Below are 19,354 nucleotides of genomic sequence, written 5' to 3'. Positions count from 1 at the left end.
AATTACTCAGATACTTTCCACAAGAGTTCTATGGTCCAAATCACGTCGTTTCTTTATTCAGACATTCACTGCCTTCTTGTCTAGAAATTATGCATGTCATTTTCAATCAGGCATGCAGGCCTTCCATATCATGTCCTTGCAAGGCCTCTCTCCCCATTCACTCCTTTAACCAGTGCCAATTGACATGAAGAACTTCCTTACTTCTGGGAGTCTGGAGGCTTTCTTTCTATTCCCTCAGCAAGGAATTCCCCATCATCTTACCCTTTCCATTATCCGAACTGCTTAAAATCCTGATCTGTTTTCAAATGCCACATCACTTACTCGATTTTTCTGTTCTCCGTAACTAGACACAGTTTTCCATTTCTGGGCCTCTTCACACCACTTTATTTGCATGTCCCTTTTTTCTTTTTCTTTTTCTTTTTTTTTTTTTTTTTTTGAGATGGAGTCTCACTATGTTGCCCAGGCTGGAGTGCGTGGGGTGATCTCAGCTCACTGCAAGCTCCGCCTCCCGGATTCACGCCATTCTCCTGCCTCAGCCTCCCGAGTAGCTGGGACTACAGGCACCTGTCACTATGAATGGCTAATTTTTTGTATTTCTAGTAGAGAAGGGGTTTCACCATGTTAGCTAGGATGGTCTCGATCTCCTGACCTGGTAAAGCCTGCCTTGGCCTCCCAGAGTGCTGGGATTACAGGTGTGAGCCACCGTGCCTGGCCCCCTCAGCCTTTTTTTTTTTTTTTTTTTTTTTTTTTTTTTTTTTTTTTTTTTTTTTTTTTTTTAAAGAGACAGGGTCTCACTCTGTCACCCAGGCTGGAGTGGAGTGGTATGATCATGGCTTACTGCAGCCTTGAACCCTTGGCCTCAAGCAATCCTCCCACCTCAGCCTCCTGAGTAGCTAGGACTACAGATGCTACCATGATTGGCTAATTTTTTATTTTTTTGGTCTTCCTATTTTTCCAAGGCTGCTCTCAAAACTACTGGGCTCAAAAGATCTTTTGCCTCCCAAATACTGTGGTCCCAGGTTTGAGCCACCACAGCCAGCCCTCAAACGCTGATGAGCACATTTAGTTCTTTGGAATGCTGCTCTCTGCCTCCCCAGATTTTAACTTCTTTGAGGACATGAACTAAGTCATATTTTTCTGTTTTCTGTGACTCTTCATGCCCTGTTTTATACATAGTATTTGCTCAACAAATATTTGTTGAATGAATCAACTTAATACAATAAAAGGCAGCTGTCATTTTCCCAAGTGCCCTTTCCTGTAATTCAACCACAGTATTTGCTCCAGGCTGGGATCTGGAAACCAAGAATATACTGAGTCGGGATTAAAAAAAGATTTACAAAAACAATTTTACTAAGGGACTATGAAACTATAGTGTTAAAAATAGAGTGCCATTTTTTTGGCCACGGTGTTCATACCTGCCTGATTCCAAACAAGCTTTTAGAAAGGCAATGTTTAGCTGGTAATGGGGACCAGATGTTACCATTTGGAGGAAAACATAATTAACTTGAATACTGTAAGGAGAGCAGAACCGTCACCAGATTAATGCTCTTTTTCTCAAGCAGACTCAGCTGGGGCATAGTTTCTATATTCAAAGACTTAGTGATGTCCTGCTCCCATTTAGCCAACATATCCATGGTGCAAAGTGAGACTTATTCCTTCCATATGGCTACCTCATTAAAACAACAACAACAAAAAAAAATGAAGAGGCAACTTGATTTACCTTTGACTGAAAACTATTTGACTCACTTTTAACAATAATTTGGAGAAAAATTACATTAACAATTAATTCGAGGTTTGAATGAGATGCTAGTGTTTAACTCTGTCCCTTCATAACAGGCTGGTACAGGTCAGCCTGGTACAGGTCAAACCCTTTGGAAATAGTGTTGCAAGATTTAGCAAACAAACAACAAAGGAAGAAACAAAATGCCCAGTGAAATTAGAATTCAGAGAAATAATGAATGATTTTTTAGTATACGTATGTCTCAAATATTGCATGGGACATACTTATTCTGAAAAATTATGTCGTGTTTGTCTGCATCAAATTTAACTGGACATTTTGTATTTCACTTGGCAACCTTGTTGGGAAAGCTTAAGACCACTTCACGATGGAAGGGAGAAATCAGTTTTGTAATGGAGGATTGAGGTGGTTATTTTCAGTGATATTATTTTACAGTAAATCTCTGTACTCAGCTTTAATGGAAAAACTGAGGTATACTGGTAAATCAAATATCCAGTTAACCAATTTCCAAATAATGAGAAAGTAATAACTGCATTCGATGGGAGACCCTGAATGAGCATAATTTAATCTTTCCTTGATGACTCAGAAAGTACCTCTGGATATTATGGTGTCTGAGATCATCATTGTGAATTCTGATTGACTTAGGAGCCCATGAATATGTGTTGAAGTGCCGGGTAACAGACTTCTGGTTAATAATAGAAGACGGCAGAGTTCACAGTGTGTTAAGCAGGCATCGTCCAACGTGATTTTCATCAATTTCCACGTCTGCCAAAATGATGAAGCCTACTTTGTCAAAATAATGAAAATGCCTTTCATCAATCACCTATAAAGCAGGATGGTTTGTTCCAATCTTATTTTCTTTATATCTCTATATGGTGACAAACTGAAGTTTCCAGGATTACTATATTTCCTTTTTCTTTCTTTCTTTTTTTTTTTTTTAGATGGAGTCTTACTCTGTTGTCCAGGCTGGAGTGCAGTGGCCAGTGGCACGATCTCAGCTCACTGCAAGCTCCGCCTCCTGGGTTCACACCATTCTCCTGCCTCATCCTCCTGAGTAGCTGAGACTACAGGTGCCCGCCACCGGGCCTGGCTAATTTTTAATATTTTTAGTAGAGACGGGATTTCACTGTGTTAGCCAGGATGGTCTCGATCTCTTGACCTCATGATCCGCCCACCTCGGCCTCCCAAAGTGCCGGCATGAGCCATAGCGCCCAGCCCAGGATTACTATATTTCTAAAAAATAATTTCTGAATCAAAAAATTAGGGTAAAACTCGGGGCTCTCGTGGCTTTGGAAGCCAAGTAATGTGTTCAAGCAGTAACTTTTGATTAGGTAGGCTTAAACAAAATCCAGATTGAATTATGACTACTTGACAGGGTGAAAATTTGAGGTCCGGCCATTTGTTTCTCAGAAGGTTTGGATAGAACTGCACTTCATTCATTCAAAAGTAACCACCAAACATTCGTTATGTTCCAGGCATACAGGACACAACAGAAAATGAGGCAAACAGGTCCCCTGCTCTCCTGGACCATCTAGTCCAGCAGGGATACTGTAGTCCTCCTTTCATTAATCTCCACTCAAGGGGACCATAGCGTCAAGAAAATGAAGATTATCTGCTTCTGATAATCAAGAAGAAAAAGTTGAAATTACTGTCTTATTAGAAGCTCTGCTTGCTGGGGCATATGCTAGGTTCAATGTATTGAGTGCCGTGTACTATTTTAATCTAACGGGTACCATTTAGTGAGCACTTACTTTAAGCCAGGGGTGTTCCAAATTTTCTTTCATTTACTCCTCATTATAGTTGCATTAAGGTGAACCTCACAGACCAGAAAATGGAGATCAGAGTGAGTCTCAGTGTCTTACCCATGGTCGGTCACACATACACTAAGTGGACAGTCCACAGTCAAGCCTGGACATGTCTGCCTACCTTCTGTCCATGTGACTATCATTGCAATGTGTTAGCCTCTCCAAAAACCTGCCTGTGGCAATTATTTGGAGACTAGGGCCATTTTACTAGAGAAAAACTATTTAAAAGTATAGTGGAGACTATGATTAAGAGACTAGCACTAGGAACTGAAAGGAAGCACCTTATTTGAAAAACGGCTACTTAATTATGTATGAAAATATTAGGATATGCTATTTTAGACATCTAAATTTACAAAACTAGATCATTTAACTATTTTTAAAAATTGAACAAATTATTTACCTTCTTTGGTCACATTCCTAGAATTACCTCTCAGGGAAATCCTTGTGAAAATTAAAAAGAACAATTTAGCTATAAAAAAAAATTCTATTCAACTAAAAGGATATGACATAAATCTCTAAGAGCCTGGAAATTCAGAGTTTTGGCTAACATGTTTGGAGTCTTTATGAAGTTTACCTCATTTTTAAAAATACAATGACATGAGATAAGGTTGAAGAAATGGGCCAGAAAATTCCACCCAAACCTCAAATGGCCTTATTTCTACAAATTTATGAATAACAGCACAAATTTGCCATGCTCTGAAAATGACCTAGAACTTTCTGTCATCTAACTGCTGATCAAAAATAAAGCCAAGGTTATATCTAACTTTTCAATGTCCTTTCTTCTTTCAAACCCCTCTCCACTCAATTCCTGCCTCTAAGGCCTTGAACTTTCTAAGTCTTAGGTCCTAAAATAATAAACAAGTCTGTCTACGGGGTGGAAATAAATAAATTTTTAATTAAAAAATCCGATGTTGGTTTTTACTTTCCAAACTGAACTCTACTATCAACAAGTGTAGTTTTTCCTGTTCATTAGCTCTTCTCAAAATTGCTTGTAATTTCATGGAACATTGCCAAAGTGATTTTTTTTTCCTTCCAAAGTCAGTATTCTTCTCCTCTAAAAATAATTAAACTAAAAAGGATAAACATAAAAATGGAATAAAAAATTAAATACCCTAAATACATATATAACATAATATTAAAAGGTAGTTCAAAGACTTTTAGACATTGTTTGCTTTTAATTACTTTTTAGTGAGTGGGTCAACTGATTCTGCCTTTGAACTTTCAAGCTTACCATGAAGATCACATTGTACTGGTATTTTTTGGTGCCGGTGGTTGTTTCAATGAAAGTTTGTCAATGTATTTACTAAAATGGAAAGGAATTCTAATATGACTGCTATATACTGCAGAATATAACATAGTCATGCAAGAAAATAAATGGACAGGCAGAGCGCAGTGGCTCATGCCTGTAATCCCAGCACTTTGGGGGGCTGAGGCAGGTGGATCACCTGAGGTCAGGAGTTCAAGACCAGCCTGGCCAACATGATGAAACCCCGTCTCTACAAAAAATACAAAAATTAGCCAGGTGTGGTGGTGTGAACCTGTAGTAGTATCAGCTACTGTAGTAGTACCAGGAAGCTGAAGCAGGAGAATTGCTGGAACCTGGGAGGTGGAGGGTGCCGTGAGCCAAGATCACATCACTGCACTCTAGCTTGGGTGACAGAGTAAGACTCGGTCTCAAAAAACTAAAATAAATAAATAAATAAATAAATAAATAAATAGACATAGCTGGCCAGGAGCAATAGCTCACACCTGTAATCCCAGCACTTTGGGAGGCCGAGGTGCGAGGATAGCCTGAGCCCAGGAATTTGAGACAAGCCCAAGCAACATAGGGGTTACAATTAGTTGTCTATACTGGTGCCCTCATGTTCTCCCACATGTATTCAAGAGGCTGAGGTAGGAGCATCGCTTGAATCTGGAAGGTTGAGGGTGCAGTGAGCTATGATCATGTCACTGCACTGCAGCCTGAATGACAGAGTAAGACCCCGTCTCAAAATAAAGAAACAAAGAAATAAATAAAACTGCTGGAGAATATTTCATGCAACAGTTAGTTACTGTAAATCTACTAAGTAGTAGTCAGTATCCAGGAAGCAGAGATGAAAGGCATGATACTTGCCTTCACGCAGCTTACAGTCTAGTGGAAAAGGTACCAGTAAACAAATATCTACCACATGCCAGGCTGTGCTATGTGTTTTATATCCATTATCTAATAATAATGCATCATCACAACTAGGCTGTATGATGTAAATAATTATGACTATTTCCCAGGTGAGATAACTAAGGCTTTGAAAGGTAAGTATATTGACCAAAACAATCTGCTAGTGAGTAGTAAGGCAGGAATTGAACTTGGATTTGTCTAAATCCAAAGTAGATGCTTTTATTATCAAATAAAAATTATTGCATTTATAAATTTATTCACCCTGTATTTAAAGGTTTGCATAAATCAAAACAAGACAATCTTCGACTTGGAAGATTCAGTCTTCAATCTTCCACAGCTTACCTGTTATCTTGCAACCATACACTTCAAATCTCATAGATATGCCAGTTTCCCAAGTTGCAGGCTTGATTCGGACAAATCGAGTTATCAGTGGCTTGGGGAATACAGCAACCACAACATCTGTGGGGTTGGTGTTTCCCTGAAAGAGCTGTATGGGGGAAAAAAGTACCTTTCTTTAGCAGAGGTTTTGAATTTAAATCCAAAAGTGTGTTTTCACAAGTGGTTGTAAAAAGTATTTACAATTTCAGCATTGTCGATCAAGGATGAGACGGCGTTAATAACCTGCCATGTTAATTTTTTCAATTAGCAATCAGAATGATGTCTAATATAGAATACTGTCCTAATCATCGATTCAATTTTCTGAGAGGCTAGAGCCTTTAAAAGCACTAATTACATGGATAATATTGATTAAAGAATGCATGCTATTATCTAAAAAGTGTGAAACTATTAACTTCACCAGAGGACCAAAATAATACTGTAGACGTGTCATGGAAACTCACTGTTTGACTTTCCCAAGAACCCCCAGAAGGGATGCTTTTTGGTTTCAGTGTAGGGTCTGGCTTTTTGAAATTCTAGGTTGTGTTTGCAGCTACAGTACTAGGTCAAACAGTGTTCTCCCCTTTGACTTCATTCCTTGACAGAAGATCTTGTCTCCCACACTAATGCGTGACTTTAATCCTTTTTTGATTATTGGTAAAATTATGTTGTAGTGGTCAAAGTCAAAACTGAGTTATAAATTATTTTTATCTAAAAATCAGCTTTTCCAGGGCTTGTGCTTCAAGATTGATTGATTGATTCATTCATTCATTGATTTAAGACGGAGTCTTGCTCTGTCAGCCAGGCTGGAGTGCAGTGGTGCAATCTCGGCTCACTGCAGCCTCCGCCTCCCGGGTTCAAGCAATTCTCCTGCCTCAGGCCTCCTGAGTAGCTGGGATTACAGGCACCTGCCACCACGCCTGGCTAATTTTTGTATCTTTCAGTACAGATGGGGTTTCACCATGTTGGTTGGCCAGGCTGGTCTTGAATTTCTTACCTCAAGTCATCCGCCTGCCTCCATCTCCCAAAGTGCTGGGATTCTGCTTCTAGTTTTAAATCGAGTCATTTTACTCTAAGAAAGATGAGGCATGTGACTGCAAATGTAATGCATGCCAGGCACCAATGGATGTTTCCCACAAGGACTAGTGGGGGCCACTCTGCCTGGGCGGGGGAGCTGCAGTAGCATGCTGCAGTAAGATCTCTGAGGAATGGAGACTTTGCCATCACAGAATACTCTGCCTACCCTTTCCCGGATTTTACTTCAGCCGTGGAGTGGTGGTTTCTCAGTTAGTTTCGGGCCTCGTGCATTCAGCACCATGCTTCTCTGCACAGCTGGGTCAGACCCCTCCTCGTAGGCTGCATAACTGGAGCATCATGGGGCTCACCCGAGGTGTGCAGCTTCCTCCCCACCTTTCCAGGTGAGGACATGAAGGAGGTCTATGGTTTCCCAAGTCCTGCTCTTCCTCCTGGGAGAAAGGGCTTGTGAAAGTCAGGCTGGTGGTCAAATGCTTTACAGAGTTGGTTGTGGCTGGGTGTGGTGGCTCATGCCTGTAATTCCAGAACTTTAGGAGGCCGAGGCAGGAGGACTGCTTGAGACTAGGAGTTTGAGACCAGCCTGGGCAACATAGTGAGACTCCAACTCTCCAAAAAAAAAAAAAAAAAAATTAGCCAGGCATTGTGGTAGTGCATACCTGTGGTCCTAGCTACTGGGGAGATTTAGCTGGGAGGATGGCTTGAGCCCAGGAGTTTAAGGCTGCAGTGAGCTATGATTTCACCACTGCACTCCAGCATGGGTGACAGAGCAAGACCCTGTCTCTATTTTTGTTTTAAAAAGTCAGTTTTTAGCCTGATCTCTCTCGAGAGACTACCTGATATCCTAATTTATCCCAGTCTGTGATGGCCTTTTGATTTCTGCCCTACATCAGCATCTCTCCCTGGAAATCAATCTGTGTGGGAGCGTTTTTGTGTGACAAAGAGTAACGGGTAGCTGCCAGGGAAGGAGGGCCCCCAGCGATGGTGCTCTCCTTATGGGGGCACCGAGTCCATGTCCGAGAGAGACCAGAAGTCTGGCAGGAGAGCTGTGTGTTCTGGTGCAGGCAGAAGGAAGGTGCATTTTGCTCCCACTCAGGGAGTTTTAAGTTTGCTGAAAATCATGTATTACACACATTCTCTCCAACATGAAGAGGGTTGCTGCAGTTGTTATTAGTCGAAAGCTGCACTCCTGGAGCAAAGTGGGAACGAGGGTAGAGGGGAGTGGCTGAAAGCCCCTAAAGTACAGAGAAAGGTGGGGTGGGCAGCAATCATGAGACTCTAGGTGGATGTTCTAATTTCATTTAGATTCAGCTAAAGTGCTCAGAATAGATGCCAAGCCTTCCTCTCTGCCAACTCCTTCCTTATCCCCTCTGCCTGTGCCCCTGAAGCCCTTCTGTGTGCCAGGGAGTTCCCAGGGCAAGCTGCGTGCACTGTCAGACACCCCTGGAATCTGTGGGTGCTCTGTGACAGCCCCCCTCTTCTGGGCCATTCAAACAACCAGTGGACAACAGTTGAAGAAAACGTGTTGCTGAAATAGCCTTTATGTTTTTTTTCCTTAACAAAAAATGGTCATGTTGCTATTTCCTTTCATTCCTTTCATCTGCATGCATTCCACTACAAAGATAATGAAACACCAATTAAGTTTTTCATTTAACATTATTTTAGACCTTTCACCTCATGGTTCTATTTTGTTCTTTTTTTTTTTCTCTTCAACCTTTAAGTTTCAGGGTACCTGTGCAGGATGTACAGGTTTGTTACACAGGTAAGTGTGTGCCAAGGTGGTTTGCTGCACAGATCAGCCCATTACCTAGGTATTAAGCCCAGCATCCATTAACTATTTTTCCTGATGCTCTCACTCCTCCCACATACCCCGCTACCGACAGGTCCCAGTGTGTGTTGTTCCCCCCAGTGCGTCCATGTGTTCTCATCATTCAGCTCCCGCTTATAAGTAAGAACATGCAGTGTTTGGTTTTCTATTCCTGAAGTAGCGCTTATTTTAAAAAGAAATGGACTGAAAGTCTAAGGTCAGCTCTCCGGCTCTCTCTGGGTTCTTTGGCTGGTAGGTGCCTCATTAGAGTTAGTGATTTTTTATTTCCTTGAACCTGAAATATGTCTTCAGAAATTTATTCCCAAACAAGAATCAGTCATGAAACTTGGGTTCAAAATTTACTCGCTTCATCTCCATGAGCGTTGACTGGGAAGGTTCCTCTTCCCTAGACAAACTGGTTGCATGTCCTCCGGAGCTCGACAATGGCCTTGAACTTGTCTGCCCATAGCATTTTCCTCCTACAGAGCAGCTGTCTATCTGTAGCTGTTTCTATCTTGCCTGCCCTGTCCGAGAGTGGGGGTTTCACTGCTAATCAAAGGGAATTAATAGGTTTTCTCACTTCATACCCAGGAAGCTTTTCTCAGTTCCAGATCCACAAGGAGAAAATCAAGTACACCAATGCTCAAAAGGGAGACAAGGACAGGTTAATTGGCCTCTCCCCAAGCCCATCATTGCAAGCTACCTGGATCTTTGCTCCTATCCTCATCAATTTCCTGTGTTTCGCTCGGCCTCCAGGGCAAGCTTTTAATTTCTGCGAGACAGTGAGTATGAATTCTCCAAAATCTTTTGATTAGAAAATCAGAGCAAGTGTAACTTCAAATAAACAGGCAGGCTGAGAAAAACATCTCAGTTCCAAATAAGCTAGGGCAGAGTGCCCAGGCACACAGTATGGTCTGTGCTGCCTTCTTGGTTGAAAGTAGTACAGAGGTAGTGTGTTATTTGTGTGATCTGAGGGAACACAATGAAATACCTTTGGTTCCATGCGTTCTTACAAGAAGCAGTCAAATGTACTTGTAAATTAGTTTGTAAGCCACAGTACATAGATGAAAAGATGTTTACTAAAACCAGTCCGTTACAGAGAGAAAGAATCTATGAAAGAGAATGAAGAAATAGAGGGGGAAAAACAACAAAATCCCAAATTCCTAAGATTCTAAGAGGACAGTGTTCATCCCATGCAGAATCTGTGTCCCTGTGGGAGGCTTACAGCAATTCTTGAATCTGACACTTAATTTGGCCAGTATTGACTTTTCTTGGAAACATTCGTATAATTTCCTCCTGGCTTCTGGATCTGGGAACATGAGACACCTTGGTCAGATTTAAACCTCTAATTGCACTTTTCATTTCAAATCAATTCAAAAATAAACCAGGCCAGACAGAAAGCTACTAAACAAACAAGTAAAAATTGATCATCCATTTAAAAGACTGCATTGGTTGCCATGGTGGCAGCCTAACTTACAACAGGTTTGTTTCCTTCTTTTATGGTGATCCAGTCTTCCCCGTTGGAGCTAACGTCGACTTTGTAAGTCTTGACATAATATTTCTTCTTGGTTTCTTTTGAAATGGCGCCCTGTGTCCCGACAGCCGTAACGAAGCGCAGAAGGCCCAAGTCCACCTGTAAGACAAGTACAAGCATGGTCAGTGCACCATCCCTGCAGCACTGTAACCCAAAGCATCTTTTCTGGTGCGCTCCATATTGTGGCTTTCATCCACCTGGAATCAACAGGGCCTAATTCCATCAGGTGTCCATCGCCCCTGACTCCTCCCTTCCATTCCTTGTAAAGAAAGGCAAAGTCATGATCAATGTAAACCAAAAATAAGATTCTAAGCCCCCTGACCATCTGAATGGACACCTTGTCCCAGCAAGGGCATTCCAAAGCTAACCTGAAAAACTAGTTCAGGCCATGACAGGACAGTGTGGGGGTCAGACAAGCTTCATTATTATACCCTCATCTCTGTTGGAATTAATGATAGAACAGACTCTTTAAGTCTGAAAAGAAACATCTACAACGTATTCTCTCTGAAGCCTGCTACCTGGAGTCTTTACCTGTACGTTATCTTAACCCAGACATTCCTAAGTCTTTAGACAGTAACTTAACTCTTCCAACCAATTGCCAATCAGAAAATCTTTGAATCCACCGACGACTTGGGAGCCCCTGTTTTCAGATGTCCCACCTTTCTGGACCAAACCAATGTGCATCTTCTATGTATCTGATTGATGTCTCACGCCTCCCTAAAATATGTAAAACCAAGTTGTACCCAGACCACCTTGGGTTCATGTCCTCAGGACCTCCTGAGATTCTGTGTCACAAGCCACTGCTTACTCATATTTGTCTCAGAATAAATCTATTCAAGTCTTTTACAGAGTTTGACTCTTTTTTTTTTTTTAAGGGGGTATCTGAACCATTTTTATTTAACAGAAATAACAAACAAACATATATTAAACTTCAGAGTTTGACTCTTTTTGTTGACAAAAGACAGCATGGCCCTAAGTTGGTTCCCATTGTTAGGAGGAAATCCAGGAAAAGATCTTTCTCAGTGTTGTAACCAGGATTGCTTGAATCCCGGGGGAAAAGAGAAAACTGGATTCAATATCATGTCATTATATTTTCTAAGAGATTAAACATACTTTCCAAACTGCACATTCATATGTGTCATCTTGCAAAGAGAAAATCAAGACAAACAAGATAAACTCACACAATGGATAATGGAGAGGCCTGGACTTGAATTCCTGTCTAACATAATCCCGTTTCCCCTCTGTCTTTGGCATCCTACCTCCTTCCACATTAAATGCAGACTGAAACGATACTGACTTGAAAGCTCTAAGGGTGTTGTGGTTTGGGAGAGGGGCCATAGATTTATAACTTGGGATGGAATAAAGAGGAAGAGGATAAAGATTTCTATTTCAGCTTTAGATTTCTTCCCTCCCCACATCTTCCTGTGGCCTCTCTCCTTGCAGCTCAGTTTGAGAGGCAGGTGGATTCCAAGTCATCATGTGGGGGAGACTGATGTCCCCAGGAAACAACTGCTTGGGCTTGCAACCTTCTCCTGGTAAGTTTCCAGTGGGAAAGCTCCTCAACATGACAGCCTCGCCTTCATCTCTCACTAGCCTATCTCATATCCTGAGGGGTCGGGCTCTTGGAGGGCATCCGAGTAGTGAAGACCAGAGGGTGACTGAAAACCTAGAGGGTCACAGACCTCGAGGGTCTGTGGTTTCATCCCGGGGCCCTGTGATGTAAATGGTAAGGAACTGATTTAAGCAACAAGCACTCCATGTTCCAGGCTCTGCCATCATCTTTAGGCTTCTGGGCCCTCATTTGTGAAATGAAGGAGTGGGATTGGATAACTTGGAAGACTCTTTTCCACTCTGACTTCCTAAAATTCCTTCTTTCATATGTGTTAGATGTTTCCAGTAGAGTGGAGTAGGTTTTTTTTTTTTTCTTTAACTCTCCTTATTACCAGAGTTAATAACTAAGAATCATCTTGAAAGAAAACTCATTACTATTTTCTATATAATAGTGATTTTTCAATTTATTTTAATACATCTGATTATTCCTATAAAATTATTTGCTCCATCAATTGTGTGCCCAGCTTTATACAGAAGCTTAAAAAAAGCCCACAAATATATGGCAAAATTTTTTTAAAGGACACAGAAAATAGTTACACATTACAACTAATAGCATCGACAAGATATTGCAACAGTACCTTGATCATTAGGAGGTTGAGGCGGGTGGATCACTTGAAGTCAGGAGTTCAAGACCAGCCTGGCCAACATAGTGAAACTCCGTCTCTACTAAAAATACAAAAATGAGCCCAGCATAATGGCACATGCCTGTAATCCCAGCTACTCAGGAGGCTGAGGCGGTAGAATCTCTTAAACCCGGGAGGCAGAGGTTGCAGTGAGCTGAGATCTCACCACTGCACTCCAGCCTGGGTAACAGAGAGAAACTCTCACTCAAAAAATAAAATAAAAATAAAACAACAAATTAAAAAAAGCCCAACCCCTCTCCCAACTTTTGAATCTTGCTTTCCAGTTGCCATATTACAACTCAGTTTTCAGAATATAATATTTCAATTAATTCTCCGTGCCCATAGGCCACGATCACTTAAAGAATTTCCATTTTATGCGTAGCCTGCCTCATGGAGGCATTTCGTCTTTCATGAATTGCTTTTTTCCTGAAGGCACTTGGAGTAGTTAAATCATGTTGTCTACATCCAGGAAAAACAGCACATGGAAGCCAATTTGAAGTTATAGAATTCAACAGTAGTAGATTTCATCTGGAAAGGATGGGGCTACCATTCAACGCAAAATAATCTTTATTTCATTTCCCTAGTTTTAAGGATATAAACTCTAGGCTTTGTGTGCTTTCACCAGATTTAAGAGAAAAAGGAACAAGAATTCAATAGAATTTAATATTTTAGAATAATAACAGATTTTATAATTTTAATTTAACAAATAAATATTTTACCAGCATATTCTTATCAAGTGCCTATACTTGTTTACCAAAATTTGCATTTGTTTTTCAAAAGTGAACCATGGTACTTTGATGAATGTTTTAAACTTCCTATCTCCCTCATGTACATATTTCAAAAAGGGGAGGTGATTGATGGTTGTCAGATTTAGCAAATAAAAGTATAAAACACCAGTTAAATTTGAATGTCAGGCAAAATCAAATTTTTTTTTTTAGTATAAGTATGTCCCATGCAATATTTGGGCTATACTTATACTAACAACTAATTCATTGCTTACATAAAATTCAAATTTAAATGGATTTTCTGTATCGATGTTATCTGACAACCCTAAATCTCACTATGCTACAGACAAATAGGTGATTTTAAGTTGCTGCAGAAACTCTCTGATTTCACAATGCTGCAATCTAAAAGTTAATGGGTACTCTAAAAATGGTTGCTCTGGCCGGGCGCGGTGGCTCAAGCCTGTAATCCCAGCACTTTGGGAGGCCGAGGCGGGTGGATCACGAGGTCAGGAGATCGAGACCATCCTGGCTAACATGGTGAAACCCCGTCTCTACTAAAAATACAAAAAACTAGCCGGGCGTGGTGGCGGGCGCCTGTAGTCCCAGCTACTCGGAGGCTGAGGCGGGAGAATGGCGTGAACCCGGGAGGCGGAGCTTGCAGTGAGCCGAGATCGCGCCACTGCACTCCAGCCTGGGCGACACAGTGAGACTCCGTCTAAAAAAAAAAAAAAAAAATGGTTGCTCTGAACAATTTTCACTGTTTTCAAATGCTCTCAGAACACTTAGCGCTTTTCCGACTGTCCATTAAAGTCATGCCCAATGCCACAGCTACTTTCAAGCTGAAGGGTCCTTAAAATCTTGAAGTCCAAGGGAGCATGAAGCAGAGCTATTTAAATAAACTTTTCCTGTCAAACTTACAGATGGCTCTTTAGTTTGGAAATGATTAAATTCCCAAGAGTGTGTATTTAGCTTGGGCTGATTTGAAATAACCCTAGAACTACATTCCCTGTTTGTCCTTTTTCTACTTTTTAAAATTTGGTTATTGGAGTTAGATTTAATTACTAAGTACGAAAGAAGTTAACTGGTGATCAAACAGAAGATTCCTAGGTATTAGAAACAGCTGACATCAGAGGAAGGAGCAATTGACTGGAATTAACTAGTATCCAACACAGGAAAACGTCCAAGGCCGAAGATACAAAGGTCCCCAAAGCATATGCATGAATCACTCATTAAAAAAGAAAGATATTTTCTTTTCTCAACAGCGATGAAATGCATTGGCAACCTCCTCTTGTAATTGCATAGTTTCCTGCTGTGCTTTAAAACACTGCAGATTCTCTTATTTACCACACGGGGATACTTGAAATTTCATTTCATTTTTCTCCCTAAGATTATTGCCCGTGGGTTTAGTAAGGATAGATGACAACCTCGCAAAGTGATTAAGATTGGGGCTTGAACCACTGCAATTACAACCGGATAGTACCCAGAACTCTAACAACATAACAGCCTCTCCAGCACCGTGCAACCCTCACTGCTAAGACGGGGGAAATTCTTTCCACGAGTCCTTTCTCTTAATGCCTTAGTGGAATTCTCTAACAGGGATCTGCCCTCCAGTCTCAAGTGCCTGAGAGAGTTTGAGGGGAGACAAAGTCCTGCCTCATAAGCACCACTGCTCACACTGCTGGTGTCTGTGTCAGGAGACCTAGAAAGACTTCATGCCTTGGTGTTTATATCTGAAGAGTTCTGGAAGACACCACCCCCAAAATTTGCCACTTTGGCATGAAGATTATTTTGAGTTGAAGGCAATCAAGGATCAACAGATGCAAGAATTCTGTGCCTTCCCCTTCTCTGCCTAAAACAGGGCATACATTTCCCTTAGGGAAGGTGGTGTAAATTTTCCCCCTCTCGTCTACCAGGATGAAGACAGCAACATTTATCAGTGGAGACAGAGATAAAATTTGCATAAACAAATCTTACTAAAATAACTCTAATTTTCCATTAGTTTCCTATATATATATATGTGTGTGTGTGTGCATGTATGTGTATATATATGTATCTCCTAGTCACGTTCCTACAACTTATCCACTCTAGAAGCCCAAACCCTCTTTCTTTTCTCAAGTCACTTATCCACGACTTATCACACATTGCTAAAATGGTGTATAAGCATCTGAATCTATTTCTTTGAGTTTTTCATTTCTTTTCTGTAAGGCTTCTGTGCATGTAAAATTTAAAGTATTAATGCCTTTTTTCCTGTTAATCTGTCTTTTGTCAGTTTAATTTGCAGGCCTCAGTTGCAGCACCTAAAAGAGGAGATGAAAAGTTTTCTCCTTCCCTTACAAGCCTTTCTCACTGGTGTAGCTGTCTCTGCTAGTCATGGCACTGGCTTCAATCTACCTTGTTGGCCTCTCCTGCTACACCTCTCTCTCTCCAAAACTGTACCACGCAGCCATATTATAATATTTGTTGCTTGTAACAGAATATAAGCCTTTTCTATCAGCATGTGTTGACACAAAAAGTTCCTTTGCCCCAAAACAACCTCTGTCTGTTTTTTGACTGGAAATGACTTTTTCCTCTTTTTGGCTAGTAGGCTAAATCCCTTCATAGCTCATGTCTCCATCACTGAATTCATCGTTCTGTTTTTTGCTGTACCTCCTTCTAGATTGCTGTGTGGATTTCCTTTGAAAAGCATCTATTTTTCCATGCAGAAAAGTAATAAATGCCTACTGAAAATTCATAAAATGCAGTAAAGATGATAGAAGAAAATTAAATCTCCCTAAGACCACCATTAGGAAATAATTACCAATCATAACCTTTCAGAGTGTCTTTTCCCTTGCAAAGTACATGTGAATACTTGTGTGCATGTTTTTACTTTGAAAAATAAGGTCATATTACCTCTATGCCCCATAACTGGCTTTATAATGGAGTTCTATAGATGTTCTAGTGCCACTACTATTTTTTCTACATCATAATTTTTAGTGGCTGTGAATATTTGGGTATTGGATCTGACTCAACTGGATTGACGTTATTCAGTGAGCACTTAATAGTGCTTATCTGCTAAGTTCTGTATTAAGTTGTTAGGATATAAAGAGCAGTAAGAGTGTGCAAAACACAAACCCATGATTACTGTACAGACATGTGCACATGCAGCATCAAGGAAAAGGTATACAATTTAACAGAGAACTGGAGGTAGGGGGGATTGGAGATTTTTGTAGCCGACTTCTATGCTCAAGATGGCTATGGAGGGATACACAGTAGGAGCTTGTGAGTGGACACAAAGGGAAAGACTGTTCCAGGGATGAGAAGGAGCAGAAATGGCAGAGACAAGCAGGAAGAAATAAGTAAATGAAATCATAGACACTAAACAACCTATTATGTTTCCCTCACTACTGCTGACGTTATTTGTCAAAAAATGTATTGCTCTCTAAAGAATATGAGCTCTGGTTGTTTTGAAGTTGAAATGATAAGTAGTCATAAAACCCACTCCAAATCAAACACTACGCATCATCTTGGTGGCTTAGCTTTTTGAATCATGCTAAGTTCTCATCAACGTCACATGCTAATAGGCAAGACTGGAGATCCAGGACAAGCAGCTGGAAAGACAAAAACACAACCCAGAGTACTTCTGCACAATGCCGCCCCTCTATGTTTTGGAGAGTTCGTCGTCTTAAACAATACTTCCTTTCTTTCCATAAAAATTCAGACATACAATAACCATAATTAAGTAACCTGCTTTCCCTCAACCCAATCAGCTCCGCTCTAATCACCATTTTCTTATTTTGAAAGAATATCATTATTTCACAGCTGCTTTATTTTTAATTAGAAGATGGATGTGATTTCACATCTGAGTTGGATATACTTCTGTTTGACATTAAGGGTGATGGTGAGGGGGTGTGATGATGGCAGTGGGCAGGGATGGAATGGAACATCAAATGCATTCACTGAAACTGTTGAACGTTTCCCTCTGTGTGTGTGACAAACATAAACATCTGGTACTTATCGATGGCATGTAGACTGTTTTACAGAACTTTATCAAACTCCTTTTGAGTTCTAGTGGCTGCTGTCTTTTTCTTTTCATTTCTTTCTTTCTTTCTTTCTTTCTTTCTTTCTTTTTTTTTTTTTTTTGAGACAGAGTCTCACTCTGTCGCCTGGCTGGAGTGCAATGGCAAGATCTCAGCTAACTGCAACCTCCACCTCCCGGGTTCAAGCGATTCTCCTGCCTCAGCCTCCAGAGTAGTTGGGATTGTAGGCCCCCACCATCGTGCCCATCTAATTTCTGTTTTTTTTTTTTTTTTTTTTTTTTTTTTTTTTTTTTTTTTTTTTTTTTTAGGAGAGACAGGGTTTCACCACGTTGGCCAGGTTGGTCTTGAACTCCTGACCTCAAGTGATCCGCCTGCCTTGGCCTCCCAAAGTGCTGGGACTACAGGCATGAGCCACTGCGCCCAGCTGGTGGCCACTTTCTAAGTTACAATACATAGCGCCATCGGCAGAAGTGACCCAACACAACACCCTGTGTTTCCAATATGGGTATGAAATTCTAACACTGGTGGTGGAAAGTCTACCCACATCTTACTTTCACACTGTGCTCCACTCACAGTGAGAAGACCTTGTTAGCAGATACAGAAGAGGAAATCCCAAGCCTTTCCTTTTGGGTGGGGAGAAATGCGTGACTAGAAGAAAACAGGTTTCCTCACCACTTCTAGGGGTGAAGGGGTGATGTTGTAGCAATTCCTGGGTGGCGAACCCGCACCTCCCCACGGCATTGGGTTCTACCATGCTCCCAACTTACTCTTTGTTGTAAGACATCTACAGGAACCATCCACATGCACCATATGGCCATGGTATTGTCTTAATAATGACAGGAAACACATGCCCCAGACAAAGAGAAGCAAGGAGAAGCACACATTTTACCAGGAATCACTTGAGGACAAAGCAGCATGTGTAGTAAATCATGTAGCAAATCTTTGCAAACTGCTGGTTAAACACCAGCACGCAGCCTTCCAGCCATGAAATGAATATCACTGCTTTCTATAATAATACATAACCAACCAATATTGGTAATGTCATAACGTGGAAAGTCTCATTTCTAAAATGAAAATCTGTCTTTCTCAATAAAATACTGCCCATTGAGCTAGCATTGGCAAAGGAGCGTTTACCAGTTCTTAACACTCCCAAAGCAGGTCAATACAAGGGCCTGAAAAAATAGAGGACAAAGAGCTGAGGTCTGATTAAAAACAGGAAAATATTTTTTGAGGGAGAGACTGTCGGATTTTCTTTGGGGCATCTCTGATGACTCAAAGAGCTGTTTAATTCATCACTTGACACTACAAGCTAAAGAAAATATTTTTAAGCAATTGTCTCATTTCCTTAGATAAAACACATGTTTTTTGACAGAGCCTGGGCCTGTGAACATCAATGCTATTCTAGGCTCTGTGGGCTTAACTCACAGTACCTGACCATTGTGCTCATTAACTGAGGATCCTGGACTTCTTACTGTCACGAATCTGAATGCAGTCGCTTTAGAGTTAGTGACATAACTCCCTATCTCTTTCTGTGTTTTGTCCCTATGGTGGTATTACCTAGAAAAAGTCCTGATGGCTAAGGCTAAAATTACCATTAATAACCAGAAATTCATGGTGCAACCTCTACATGTTAGGTATTTTATGAAGGGTTAAATTCATATACAGTGTCTCTTTCAATTCTTACAACAATCATACAAGGGACGTTTTATGGACAAAGAAACAGAGGAACAAAGTGATATGTACCTTTCTCAGAGTCATATAACTTACCAGTGTTTGACCCAGGACTTATACCCCAGATGAGACTGGTGGCCCATGTATGAGCCACTACACCCATGCTATTCCCCAATTCATATTTTATAACCATAATGATTGGAAAGATAGTTTATAATTTCTCAGTAATAATAATTAAATCCAATAGCTTTTCCTTTTGGAG

General features: G+C 40.8%; 1 protein-coding gene across 7 annotated transcripts in view; it reads right to left on the bottom strand.

The window, feature by feature from the left end:
* NRP1 (neuropilin 1) overlaps positions 1 to 19,354 on the bottom strand; it is a 158,049-nt gene that overhangs the window by 38,908 nt on the left and 99,787 nt on the right. For all 7 annotated transcript variants that reach the window (XM_037986506.2, XM_008002758.3, XM_008002755.3 and 4 more), the window contains exons 7-8: positions 10,390 to 10,545; positions 6,041 to 6,185 (exon numbers count right to left, since the gene is read on the bottom strand). In XM_037986506.2, the coding sequence (XP_037842434.1) occupies positions 6,041 to 6,185; positions 10,390 to 10,545 (301 nt within the window). The remainder of the gene's footprint in view (positions 1 to 6,040; positions 6,186 to 10,389; positions 10,546 to 19,354) is intronic.

The sequence above is a fragment of the Chlorocebus sabaeus genome, chromosome 9 (genome assembly GCF_047675955.1).
Source record: "Chlorocebus sabaeus isolate Y175 chromosome 9, mChlSab1.0.hap1, whole genome shotgun sequence".
NCBI lineage: Eukaryota > Metazoa > Chordata > Mammalia > Primates > Cercopithecidae > Chlorocebus > Chlorocebus sabaeus.
The sequence above is the reverse complement of the archived record's forward strand: the minus strand, read 5'-3'. Positions and strand labels throughout refer to the sequence as shown.